General features: G+C 39.9%; 1 protein-coding gene across 1 annotated transcript in view; it reads right to left on the reverse strand.

Annotated features, from left to right (window-relative positions):
• DEUP1 (deuterosome assembly protein 1) overlaps nucleotides 1-4,674 on the reverse strand; it is a 64,487-nt gene extending 59,813 nt beyond the window's left edge. Inside the window, exon 1 of the mRNA XM_067567382.1 lies at nucleotides 4,587-4,674. Coding sequence (XP_067423483.1) covers nucleotides 4,587-4,631 — 45 coding nt within the window. The 5' untranslated portion in view covers nucleotides 4,632-4,674. The remainder of the gene's footprint in view (nucleotides 1-4,586) is intronic.
• Between the last annotated feature and the right edge of the window lie 9,409 nt (nucleotides 4,675-14,083).

A 14,083-nucleotide genomic window follows, 5' to 3' on the forward strand; every position in this document is an offset into this window, starting at 1 on the left:
ATGGCCAGTATGCTGCCCTCGATTGAGCAGTCAAAATGAATGCTTTGGATCCAAAGAGATCTAATGAGAAGGGCTTGCTGTGGACTATGCCAATTGGTTATACCTAGAAGACTTAGACTTTTTTTTAGATGTGTCCTGAGACCTTGGGTGATAGAATACTTTATAGTTTGTTTGAGGCTTAAATTGTTTTCTCTTTGTTACTGGGGTGTAGACCAAGGTTTAGGCCTCATTTTTAAGTGCAAGTACTCCTCCCTTGCTAGCCCCCTGATGGCAAGACTCCACTCCACCAGTGTGACACCCCCTCCCCCCGCCCCGCCACCGGCATAACATCCCTGGTACATTTCTGTATAAAATGGCATCATCCATGCAACATGACCTTAAACCTACAAGTGCATGTGAGGTCAAAAGTGCTCAAAAAGTATTCCTACAATTTCCTGCCCCACTACCTTACTGGTGTAGATCTCTAGTGAACAGAGTTGCATGGTTGTCTTTTAAGGTGTGCATGGCTTCATCAGTTGAAAAGAGTTCAGATCCTTCAAATGGTAAGTCTTCAACTGTGTTTTGCAGCTCCTTCGCATGCCAGAGGCCTACAGCCAAAAGATGCATCTCACTGAGATGGCTGTAGCCATAGAGCACAAGGTAGTGTCATCTGCATTGATGGCCACTTGGAGTGATGCTCAGGCAATGAGGTGTCTTTCAGAGATCACAGCCAGGAACTCTTCTTTGTATTCTTCAGGCAATTTGTCCCCTAATTTGGAAACTGCTGACCAATTAATAAAGGTATATTTCAGCAACAGTGCCTGATAATTCAACACTCTCATCTGAAAGATCAGTGATATAGGCCGATTGACAGGGCCAGAAAGGCACTATAAATACAATCTTCTAAACTCATCATTTGGAGTGGCTCTAAGATGAGATTGCCTCGAACACTTTGGCTGCCATAACACTCATTGGCTGCCATAACACTCATTGGCTGCCATAGGAATTCTGGGACAGGGTGCATGAAGAAATAAACAAATTCCTGCTTGGCAACCTGATAACATATGTCCACAGATTTAGGAATGGGTGGGACAAAGGCCGACATCTGCCAGAGGTTCCATGCATGTTCCAACAAGACTTCATTAATGGGATAAATAACCTTTCCTGTGGCAGGTATTTGCAAAATATCTAAAAACTTGTGTGGGTGGTCTTTCACAAGCTTTGCCCACAGTCCTAGAGATGTGGCCATGAGGTCCTGAAACACTTTAAAGCCCTCCATGGTGGCTGGGGGAGGAGGAGGGTGATGTAGACTGTGGGGTGATGGCCTTACAGAGGAAAGAAGATGAAAAATGGGGTGAGGGGACATCTAGAGGTTCTTCCCTTGCCCCTTCTTCTTCTTTGGGCTCCATCAAAGGAGGGGCCTGAGGGATGGTAGAAGGATACTTCCTTGAAGTCTCCAGAAAAGGAGAATGAGATCGCCTCTTACACTGAGACTCCAACAGGTGGTCTAGACACTCTTGGAGCAGTCCCCGAGGCCCAATAAAGCCAAGGGGGGATTCCACTCTTTGAACTGCCCCTGAGGGTGATGGGCACAATACAAGGGCCTCCTTGTAAGAACGCCAATCTTGCCCCTTGATTCTGGAATATTTAGAGCATGACCTGAAAGACTGGAGGAACTACAAGTCTATCATGGTCCAAGTTTGAAGAGATATAATTCTCCTTAGTGAATAGATGAGCAGTTCTAGTTGGCATTTGTGGAGATCTTAATCCTGTCATAGAGGATGTATCTGGTGGAAGTGGGCAAAATGGTCAGAAGGTAAAAAAAATAGGTCAGTGCCAGTGGTGCTGACAGTGCCGTCATTGAGGGTTGCAATGAAGAAACCACTGGAAGTGAGGGAGCTATGATTGTAAATGACGCTGGTGGTACCGATGTGGTGGAGACTGTCAGTACCAGTGCTGGATGATGCAGTTATGGAGAGTCTGGTAGTAGAAGGCACAAGAGGTCATTCACTGCCAGGAAGGCCTGCAGTGTTGATGGGACCAAAATCAGAGATAAGTATTCTGCTGCAGGTGCCAGTGGTATTGGATTAAACAGTGCTGGGAACTAATATGTTTTTGGTAATATTGAAGATAGCAATCTCAACAGCACCAGTGGAAGCAGAGTTGATGATGCCATCTCAGATGGCGCTGGTAAGTGTCGGTATTTGTGACCAGACCTTGATGTGGCATTGGAAGACTCCTGGAGGGTGAAGAGTGAAACTTCAACCACCTCTCAGATGAAGAAGAAAGTTTAAAATGTTTCAAGAAGTCCACTGGAGAAGAAAAACCAGCATTTTTCACCAGATTTGGGCTTAGCCTCTAGGGAAGCTCGAGGGCTTCTCCTTGTGGACGAGCTGTCTACTCTCTTGTGATCAGGGTCAGGCCCTGCAGAGGGAAGCATTACTTCTTCCATAAGATGGACTTTGAGGTGGAAATCCATGTTTCTTCATGCTCATTGGGAAGGATATTTGTCCCTCACTCGCACCTTGCTGTGGCAAATTAGGCTTTTGTGCCTATTTGTAACAGCAATCATGGCTCAACACATCGTACATTGTTTGAATCCTGGGGATTTGTTCCTAATGAATTCCTAAATAAAAGGACTCTATCTAATAAACTAAGTTATATTAAACTATACTAGGGCTAACTATAACCAGAACCTTGTACAGTTAAAGAAATTTCTGACTAGTGTCTCGTTAACTGAAGCTGAAGAGCAATAGGGCACTCCAATTCTTGCCACAGGTGGTAAGAAAGAACTGAGAGGGATGTGGCAGCCAGGCCCTTTTTATGACCTTGACTCTGAGCATGAGGAGAGAAGGGGAGCATAAGCCATCTGCTGGTACTGGTGGCAAAAGTCTCCAACTATAGTGCACTGGATGTACTTACACCTACTGTGGAATATACATGTACAAAATCACTTAAAGGAGAACTAATGTTCCTTTTTTCACTGTCTAATGTGTAATTTCTCAGTAATCACACCAAGATGTAAATCCTCTGTCTATATTTACAATCCAGGGAAACACTGTAAGTTACAAAAACAACTTTTATTTCATGACTGTTTTCTTAAATGATTGAAAATGGTATTTAGGTGACAACCAAAATATTCTCAGTTTACTTACAAAGCTGTTTGTTTGTCAAGTCAATTTCTCCAACCAAATATAGGCAAACACAGATAAAAGAGAACACCAAAGAAGGGAAATGAAAATTTGAAAAAGAACAGATGCTCTATTTTATGGTCTGGAGGTATGTGGGTGAGGAATGTTGTCACCATCAGGTCAAAATTATAGTTGTTTACTTGGCCATGCTAAGTCCAAGGTCCATCTAAGGTTTGATTGGCAGACTGGTTTGGTGAAGAGGTCTGATTGTTGGATAGACTATGTCTACATTACAGTGCTTATGCAGGCATTGGCCCCTGGTGTAGATGCAGCATGTGCTGACAGAAGGAGTTTTTCTGCTGGTGTAGGAACACCACCCTCCCGAACAACAGAAGATTGCTTCTGTTGTCATAGTTGTATCTATACTGGTTGTGTTTTTTTCCACACCCTTGACTGACAGTTATTTTGGTATAAGTTTTAAGTATAGCCCAAGCCTTTGTTTCTTTCCCTTTCCCAGTAGTAGAAAATAGTGAAGACAACATCAGATAAACAAGAAAAGACCAAATCCAGGACTGTCTAGGCTACGTTGTTAAAATCTAAGAAGCACCATGGACTGAAGTTCAATAAAGCTGACACCCATTAGACTCACAGCTTGGAGTGGAAAACAGAGAAAAAAGGACAGTCATGGAGCAAACAAAATAGTCAATTAGCAAAAATGAATCCAACTGCATGCCTCCTCCTTCCAGGGCCCTCTGGTTGTTATACCTCCTTTCTGCATGGAAAACTACCAACCTGTTCATAGCTGGAACTATGAACCTGAAAACTATCAGGCTGTTTCCAGAGCTTTCCAGTAGCCTTCATAACCCAAATAATCTTAACGTAAAAACAAGACAACCTGGAGCAACCTAAAACATGTCAACATAAAGACAGTTCTCCCTGTGTGTATCAGCTTCTAATTTCATGACTCTGATTAAGTGATTTTATCCCTTCCAAGTACCTAGTCCATAGTCCACAGGTCTTACATCTGACACAATCTCTCTCCATGTCCATTTATCACATTGTCACAATAAGTCCAGTGTGAAGAAGTAGATTCCAAGTTCTCTTTATAGAAATGAGAATTGAACCCATGAAAGCAGATATGGTCACCCAAAGTTAAAAGTGAGACATACATTACCATTCACAAATCAATGAAGACACATCCGTTAAATTATACTTTAGAACATTTTTTAGAAAATAATTAAGGATTTTTAAATGCAGATAACAAAAATTGAACTATTACAGAAATTCTTAATATTTATCAAATCAAATTCTCAAAACAAAGTAGATCTTTAAATAAGTCTAAAGAAATATTAGCTGATATGATTAGAAACGGAAATATAAAGTGATAAAGTAACTTTGGAAAACTGTTCAAAGTCTACTAAACTAACCTGAAAATATTGAATCACTATATAATACTGAATCTGACTTTTTCCTTACTTGAGACTTGAGTGCTTGAAGTTGAGCTTCGAAATCCTGAGCCATCTCATATTTAGTCTTCTGCAAGCTGTCTAACTTCTGTCGAAGTATTCCTACCTATGTTTAGAATAAACATTCAATTTTACCTTTTCCAAATAATTCCTAAAAAGTTAATATTTAACAAAATTTTAAATAGGACTATTGCACCAAAAGTAAATATTTTATTGTACTTAAACAAGTTACTAAAAAGTAAAATTAGATACCACAAAACTAAATTGCTTAAGTGTGAGATTTTGTACCCAAAAAGTCCATTACATATTTGCATTATAATTTGATTATAGCATTATATGATTGTGTAATGAAAGACCTTGTTTTAGGAGCAATTCCTCAGATCAACACCTGACCAGAATAGATGAGTTGAGAGATGGGCAGAAACAGCTGTGTGAAATTTTTGCTGGACTGGCCTCATAAATAAGCAGTGCCTATCATTCACTTAAGGCAACAATAAATCTCTTTACATTTTTATCTTTTCATGTGTAGATGTTTACAAATTACTTAAAAACCATCAAACAAAAACCCAGTAAAATGAAACAAAATCATAAGCACCCTGGCAACAAAATGTAGGTAAATCTTAATGACAGGAGGAGTTGCAATTGAGGATTGTGAAAAAGATAAAACAGCACCTTTCTGAACAGATCTTCTTTCATGTGTGTATACAAAACCGCACTTGCTTTCATTGGTAACAAAAATATGTGTTTTGCTTATTTTTACTCCTGTTAACTCTGCAAGGCCAACATAGCCCAGAGTTTACAAGATGGATTTTTGTCGAAATTTCTTTACTAAATTTGAGTTACATTCAAGCAAACTGTTGTGAGAGACTAGGATTGCACTATTGTCTCTGAATGTATACTTTGCAGATATGACTGCGCACCTGTACAGTGTCTAGCAGAAAGGGCCTCTTGATCTTTGATCAGTAATCCTTGATTGCCCAGGTGTAAATGAAGGTCTAATTTGGCCTGAAAAACTTTTATCATTAGTGAAGATACACAAGAAGGAAAGAACCCATTTTGACTTTAAAATCCCAGACTGAGTTAGCTGGGCTGGCACTTAGAAAAAACATCAAATCACCTTTATACTTGTAACAGTGGACATATTTGAACTAGACATAATTGAGACACACCAAATATTGGACCTCTCAATGACATTTTTACAGTAATTTTTCAGAGCAGAACCACATTTTAATACAAAATAACAGAGATAATCACTGACCTTTAAAGAACTTGTTTTGTATTCTGATGTGATAAACTGAACAGGCATATTTATAAAACACGCTATTAAGTAACTTCCAGAATTAAATGCTTTCTTTAAAGGAGATGGTATTCATTTAAGTACCTCGTGACCTTTCAGATCCAACTTGTTTTGGGCATTTGCTAATTCTTGATCCCGGACATCCATTCTTGCCTCTAAAGCTTGCACCTTCCTTTCCCATTCCAGTTTCTTGTTGTTCACCATGATGTCAATTTGCTGGATTAATTCCTGAAGTTCAGCTTCACATGGAGAAGCTCTAATGATATAAATACATATTTTTCAAATATAGATTTAGAGAGGAAAATATTTTTTATTCAAATTACTGTAACTTATTTCCTCTCATGGAAATATCAGGTTTTTAGGGGATGGGAGCAGGAGGGGAGGAGCCTTAAAGGATGACTTCCAATATAGACAGAATCACAGTTCCTGATTCTTACCTTGAGTTGGAAGCTACAGTGGTTTTTTCAAATCAGTTGTGCATGGAGTTCCAGCATGTATTATGGAACTCTTACCAAGAATAAACACCTAATCTTGCTTTCTGATTATAGCCCACCATCCATTTGGTATGATATTTGATCAGGCAGCAGACTACTGTGGAAGAATCAATGCAACAATAGTAGCCACACAGTAGTGCTGCCATATGAACAATATATAATTAAATTAGAAGTTTGAATTCATTATTTTTTGTTAAAGTGATATTTGCCCCTGCAGGCCTGATAGTTGGTCATATAAAAACATGTTTTGCTGAATGGTAAACTTTCATTTCCACCAAGTCCCATCTCTCTAAATCCCAAATGTAGAGTGTGCCAAATTGCATCTTGCCAGACCTGGATTTGGTTACACAACCCATAGCTGATATAATGGTTCTCAACCTTTATTTGCTGGAGCCTTGAGAAGGGCGGTCAGGTAGTGCTTCCTTCCCTATGTGTCTATTCTATATTTAGACCATACCCATAACGGTGGTATATAGGTGCCTTCCAGAGTGAAGGATAAGCAAGAAGCCTCTGTCATATGAGATTTCTTCTCCATTCCTCCACTCACATGGAAAAGTTTTTTTTTTTTCTTTAACTATGGGCCTGATTCACTACTGCATTACTCCAGTTTTATACTGGTGTAATTTCATTTTTGTGGATTTACACCAGTATAAAACTAGAGTAATGCTGTTGTGAATCTGGCCCTTTCAAAGAGAGCAACTGAAAAATCAGCGTAATCAAACTTGATAAGCCATCTGAAGGAAATATTTTGATTGAAGCCTCATATTGATTTGGGCATTTAAACAAATCCTACCCTGAAAATCTTACAGGGCAAGTCTTAAATTAGCTGACTATTTAGAGAACTTGCACATACCAAGCACAGATATCCCTACCCGAAAGAAAAGGTGGTTATTCTAATTAATCAAAGGAAAACAGTAAACTCTATCACGTATAAGTGACTTGATATTTTCAGAAACAGATTAACTATTTTAATATAGGAGCATTTTAATTAGAAATGTGTGATATGATATTAACTGCACTTATTTTGTGTTACAACATCAGACTGATAAGGGTTGGTTTTTTAAAAAAAAAACCACCTTGTTTCAAGCAAGTTAATTTTTCATTGATGTGATTAGCATCTCTGAATAGTATACAGACTGTGCTCTCCACATAGTGCAGTAGAAAGTGACAGACACTGGGTATGTCTACATTGGAGCTGACAGAATAATTTTCCAGCTTGGATATGCATACCCGCTCTAGCTCTGATCGAGCTAGTATGCTAAAAAGAGAAGTGTGGCCATGGTGATGTGAGCGGCAGGCTGGGCTAGCCACCTGATTATGATCCCTTCTGAAATATAGATGCATACTCAACCAACTAGCCCATGCTACTGCTTGCACTGCTGCAGCGACAGTACTATTTGTAGGGTGCTAGCTCGATCAGAGCTGGAAATTATACCTCCTGCTCTTGTGTAGACATATTCACTATCTGTCCTCTATCAAACTGAAGCAATCATTCCGATCCTGGCATCCTCATATGGAAATAACTTCCAAAATGTCATCAGAATAACAAAAGTATCACAGAGTTTTTGTGACCAGACTCTTTGTTTGTTGATCAATGTGGGGGCCAAAAGGTTGGTAAAACTACGTCTAGTTAAAAAGATTATTAGTCATGTGACTTTCCCAATCTGACTGGTAAAATAGCTCAAGCAACAAAGCATCTCCTATAAAACCAGCAGTTTTACTTTCACTAAAAAAAGCTGTCATGAGAAAATATCCTCTTCAGGAGATGAAGAAACCTTTTCCCATTGTACTTGTGCTGTTACTAAAAGCAAATTTGCACAATACTTTCAACACAAAGTAGTAAGGTTTCCAAACCTTTGAAGTTTGAAATTCATCCTTTTCAAAAGGATTCCTTTGACACTGATGAATGACATTTTTACAATGTTATTTCTAGATTATATCCAGTTCAGGAATGTCAATGCAGGGGTAATACCCTTCCTGCTTATGAAGAGTCATAAAGGTGGTAAGAGGAAATTTAATCAGAAACTCAGTATTTGTTGCCGTCTCAATTAAAAGTCAGGATATTATCTCACTTTTAAAAATGTATTTATTTAAACATTTTCAATTATTATCCAAACATTAAATCAAACATTGTACATTTGACTAGGACTACACCTCTTAACCATTTTTATAACTGTTTATTTAGGAAGGTTTAACAGGTTTATAAATAATTGCCATATAAATATCAGAAATAAAACATTAATATTACAACACTGAACTCATAATTTTGCGTAGAGAAACATTATGTAATGATATAATAATGAAAATCTCTCTGTTTAGCAAGATGCTATCATATTACAAAGTGAGCCTATTAACACCGCCCTCTGTTGTTTCTGGTGATATTAAATTGAGTGAAACTACTGACTATTCCTATTTATCAAACCAAGTGTCTCTATCAAACATTAACATTCCAAAAAAATTGGACAGGTGTGCTAGTTTTTTTGCAGGCAAAAATACTTTGTCTGACTACAGAAAAAATAGTAATCAAGTATTTAAGATCTATTTGTCTTCTGTCTCTTTTACTGGGGAATGCAACCGAAGTGTTAATTTTTCCATAACAACAACCTCCTTCATTTTTTGGGACCATTCCTTTAATTTTGCACGGTTTTTCTTTTTTCAATGAAAGGCTATCAGTCGCCTGGAATCTAGTAGCAGATGAATGACCAAGGGTATGTCTATACTGAAGACGGCAAATTTGCTGCCACCAGATCGATCTTTCTGGATCGATTTGAGCGGTCAGTGTAGACCCACTCGATTGATCAGGAGGTCAACTGAGTAAAACCACCCCCTCAAGTAGTGTAGCACAGTGCAGTGAAGATGGCGTGCAGAAAGGAAGCACAGCAGTTGACGGGAGTTACGCAAGCTACTCTGCATAGTTTGTGTAACTCCCATCAACTGCTGCCAAATCTCCAGGTAAGTGTAGACCATGGCTAATTCTTCATTTCTTTGAGTGTGACCATTTTTACTAACAAGCCCCAGGAGGATTACTAACAAGTAATATGGTAATAAATATCCAACCATTTTTAATATTTCATTACTAATCACATCCCAATACTCTCTAATAACTGGAACTGGAACTGGAACTGGAGCGTGCATAAAATCTCCACTTTCACACAACGTCCTCCATTCCTCCATTCAATGTCTCTCAGTATTTTAACTTGATTGGTGTGAGGTACCATTGTTTTATTAGAAAACATGTCAGGAAGTTAGACTAAATGATCTGGTGGTCCTTTCTTGTCTTAAATTCTATGACTGTATTCAAAGATTGATATAAATTAGTTCTATTTTTTTCTTTCCTAATTGACCAGAAGCCATTGTTTCTATGAAAATTAGCTGAATCTTTGAGACCTTCCTCTGCTCTTGCATACATTGACAAATTGCCACATGCAATGCTATCCTAGTGCAGGGCACTTCTCCTTTACCCACTGTAACAAAGCTCTTCCTCTACCTCTGTGGGTCCAGCGCTTCCTTTTAATAGTAGGTCAGAGAATTGCTTCACCCCTTGGTGTTCCTTCCACCCTCTAATAATGGGTGAAGGTAATGCAGTTGCTCTAAGATGGCCGCTCCTTGCTGGCTCCTGGTCCTACCTCTGGTTCTCACAGGCCCTTGCCTCTTCGCCAGGGCTCTTGACCGTCCAGTGAATGGCTGGTATGGGGAGGGGAGGTCCCAGTCCCACCCTCAACTCCAGGCCCCAAACCAGGGACCCTACAAGCTGCAGCCTCACACTGTGGCTTCAGGAAAGCTGCTAGCTTCCCTGGGTTACTTCCCCATGTCCCTTGACTTAATGTCCATACTCTGCTTGGACAGGGGCCTTTCCTGGCTTCCTTACCAGGAAAGACTCTTGACAGCCCCACTGGGCATGGTAGTGCCCAAACCAAATGCCCAGTTCAATCTTTCTCTTCTGGCAGGGTCTCTTCCCTTAGGCCTCCAGGCCTGGGAAAGGTCCTTTGCCCTCTTTGAGAAGGGTTTTCCCTCCCCAGTCTTTGTACCTGCAGGGTTCTCTTCTGCCAGAGTTCTGCTCCTTCTCCTAAACCCTCCTGGTTCTTGACAGCATCTTGCCTGCTCACACACTCTGGTAGCTCACCTCACTTTCACAACTCCAGCCATACACTTTCTCGGAGGGGAGGCTTTAACAAGTCCTATCGGGGGCCCTGATTGGCTCCAGGTGTATTTTAACCAGGAGTAACCCCTGCTCAGCTACTAGGGGAAAATGGATTTTCTGATCTTGGGGCTGATATATTGGCCTTCTTGCACTCTCCGGTAGCCATCTAGTCTGACCCTGTCACACAGCTCATGCTTTCTCCTAAAGTAAATACATCTCACTATGGATATGATTTCTTGGCTACCTGATCTCCTTTTCTGTTGTCTCATCACATGTACTTCTTGGGGTGGTATGCCTCTTAGGGCTTTCATCATGTCTTTTGAGGCTTCTACTGTATGCCTCATATGAAAGCATCTGTCTAATGTGTGATCACCTTCTTAGAACGGCCTCTCTCACAGCTGGCGATCCCAAGTGCCATAGACTATCTTGTCCTGATTTAGGGAGTCTTTCAAGTCCCTAATATTGCATATGTATAAAGAAGTAAGATAGGGGGTCTATCTCCACATCCCTTCAGATTGGTGTCTAGTGAAAAACCAGTGTTGCTTCAGAGTTTCGTTCTGCTTTGCAGAGCAACAGGTCTCCAGGGTTCCTAGGGGACTTATCCTGCTGTAAGACTGGAGGCAATGGTGAGCTTCAGAGAGGGGCTGATCTGTGTCTTGATCCACAATAAGGTAAAATAATAGTTTTACTTTCCTGCTGTTGTCATCCTCCTGTATGGCCAGTGTGATGGGGTATTGGCCCAATACAAAGGCCTCTATGGGGTTAATAGAGCCCTAGGGAGGCTGCGCAAGAAGCTGCCAATTAGAGAGGGGCTGATGGGAGCAGCCAATCATGACCAGACAGGCCCATATATGAATTGCTGAAGGGGATAGCAGGGTTAGTTACTTCCTGGAGCTCAAAGAGGGAGAACTGGCAGGCAAGAGGAAGCAGCTAGCACGCTGGACAAAGCAGTGCTGCTAGCAGGGATCAGGGAAGCTAGACTGAGCTCCTGGCTGCTGCTGGGATTGGCAGGCTGAGGCCCTGAGGCAAGGGTGAAGAAGGTGCTGGGGCTTTGGGGAAGTGGCCCAGGGAAATGTACTGAGGAGTTGCAGGGGATGCAGCACATGGCTGCCATCTATGGGGTTCCTGGGCTGGGATCTGGAGCAGGGGGCTGGGATCTGGAGCAGTGGGCTGGTCCAGTCACCACTGGAGAAGTGGCAAAAAGTGGAATGACAGCAATTGCCCCCTGAACGGGGAGCACAGATTGTGACATGGCCAGAGGACTGTGTCATGAAGAGGACACTGTGGTCCTTGGAGTGATGTGGGTCCAGGAGCAGAAATGATAGTGGGCAAGGCACCATCGGAAGAGGGTTTACGGACCTGCAGAGCTAATCCCTAAGACAACCAGCAGGAGGTGCCAGTGTGGTGAGTGTGGCCCCATTACAGCCATGATTGCACATTGATTATCTAGTATTTTTGTTAAAATTGCTCTATCATGATTCAGCAGTGATATGGGCCTAAAAGAAGTGCATAAAGGTACAGTCTTTTCCAACTTTAGGGAGAATAAGAGCAGTAGCTTTTTTCACAGATTGTGGAAGTTCCTCCATATTTAAAGTTACCCCTCAATAGAGCACTAATACTTCCTTAAATATCTAGCAAAATTTAGCTGAAAATCAACCCAGTCCTGAAGTTTTACCACTTTCCATCCCTGAAATTGCCTCTACAATTTCTTCTTCTGTGACTTCTTTCTCTAAAGGTTCTTTATCAATTTCATACATCTTTGGCAAGCCTGCTATATTTCTAGACAATTTTTAATACCTTTAGAGCGTGGAGTATCTGAAGTATAGAGGTTTGTTATAATAAGCAGCAAAAGTGACACATTTCATTAGGATGAACAATTATCTTTTGTTGATTGTCTTGCTGTTGAATCCCTTTAGGCTTCCAAGACAATAACTTACATTTTTATTTCCTTTTTTGTAAAACATCTGCTTTGTATATCTAATGGCTTTTTCAGTGGTGTCTGTCATAAACATATGCAATTTCCCCCTAATATTAGTGAATTGTCTATATACTTTTTTGAACCTATGTTTTAATTAAACTCTTGTAACCTTTTTATGTCCTATTCTGGTTTTAATTTTTCTTGACTTATTTCTTTCTCAAATGAGAGGCTCTGCTAACCAACTGGCCCCTAAAATCTTCTTTACCTGCTTCTCATAGTAGAACTCTCTTTATATTGTTCTGCAGATGAGTCTTTGTCCTGGAGAAGCAAAAATTCATGTTCCAAAAGAGTGCTTTGGGATCCATCCAAACTATGAATTATTGCTTCCAATGGGCATGCAATAGGGCCAATTTCTGTAGATTTCCTTCTCTTCTTTAAGAATTTAAAGATTAACATTAAATCTACTCTTGTATATAAATTAAGAGGATGTGACTACAATATATAATCTCATTTTGCAGGATGCAATTCACTCCAACAATCTAAGACAGAATTGTTGGTATAGAAAGCTTAGTGCTGCACTTGTTTCCTTATCTATTTTTTCTCTTTTTATCAGATCTGCCCCAGTGAGGGATCAGTGTATGATTGAAGTCTCTTCCAAATATAGTTTCCCTCTCCCCAAAATGTTGCAGCATCTTAAAGAAATCCTTTAAAAAGTTGTTTGCTTTTGATTTGGCATATATACTGATCCCACTATTATTAATAAACCAGCAATTGTGCCCTTTAGTAAAATAAACCAACCCTCCTTATTCTGATATTTAATCTGAAACAGTATGTGTTTAGCAAATATTATGCCCATTCTTCTTTTCTCTGGCTGAAGCAAAAAAGTCTACAGAAACCATTAATTATTCATGTTCATAATTTGCCCCTCCTAAAAGTGAACTTCTAGAAATTAAATAATCTCAGTGGGTAGAAGCAGTTTAATAGTAACAAAAGGGGAGGGTAAAAAGATGAAAGATATGAGGACTCACTTAGCACAGAATCAAGATGCTGAGAACAAATTAATCAAGGAACCAAAGGACAGGAAGAGAAGAAATTATGTAATTGCCTATACAACAATGCTAGGAGCCTGGGCAACAAAAAAGTGTAATTAGAATAGTTTATTGGCATAAATTCAAGCTAGTTACTAATACTGAAACTTGGTTGGACAATTCACACAACTGGAACATTAAAATCTATTTAGGAAAGATTGAATGGGTAAAAGGGGAGAGGGAGTGGCACTCTTAGTCAAAAATGGCATTACCTTTTTCCAAGTCACTGACAAGTCAGAAGAAAATGATCTTGAATACTTATGGATCAATGTCCTATTAGATGAAGCACAAGATGAGGTATTAGTTGGTGTCTGCTACAAACCACCAAATTAAACTAGGCAACAGGATGACTAGCTACTACATCGATAACGTGTAGGGGGGAAAAATGCATGATCATGGGAACTTCAATTTGTGTGACATATACTGGAGGTCTCATGCTGCCAGTACTAAAACATTCTTGGAATTTCTAAATATTATAGTTGACAATTTCTTAACTCTAAAGGTGTTGTAACAAACAGGGGAATTCTATATGTGACCTAGCCTTGACAGATAAAGAGGAACTGATCACA

This window comes from Emydura macquarii, unplaced genomic scaffold, assembly GCF_026122565.2.
Source record: "Emydura macquarii macquarii isolate MOO-44397 ecotype Brisbane River unplaced genomic scaffold, CSIRO-AGI_Emac_v2 contig_318, whole genome shotgun sequence".
Classification (NCBI taxonomy): domain Eukaryota; kingdom Metazoa; phylum Chordata; order Testudines; family Chelidae; genus Emydura; species Emydura macquarii.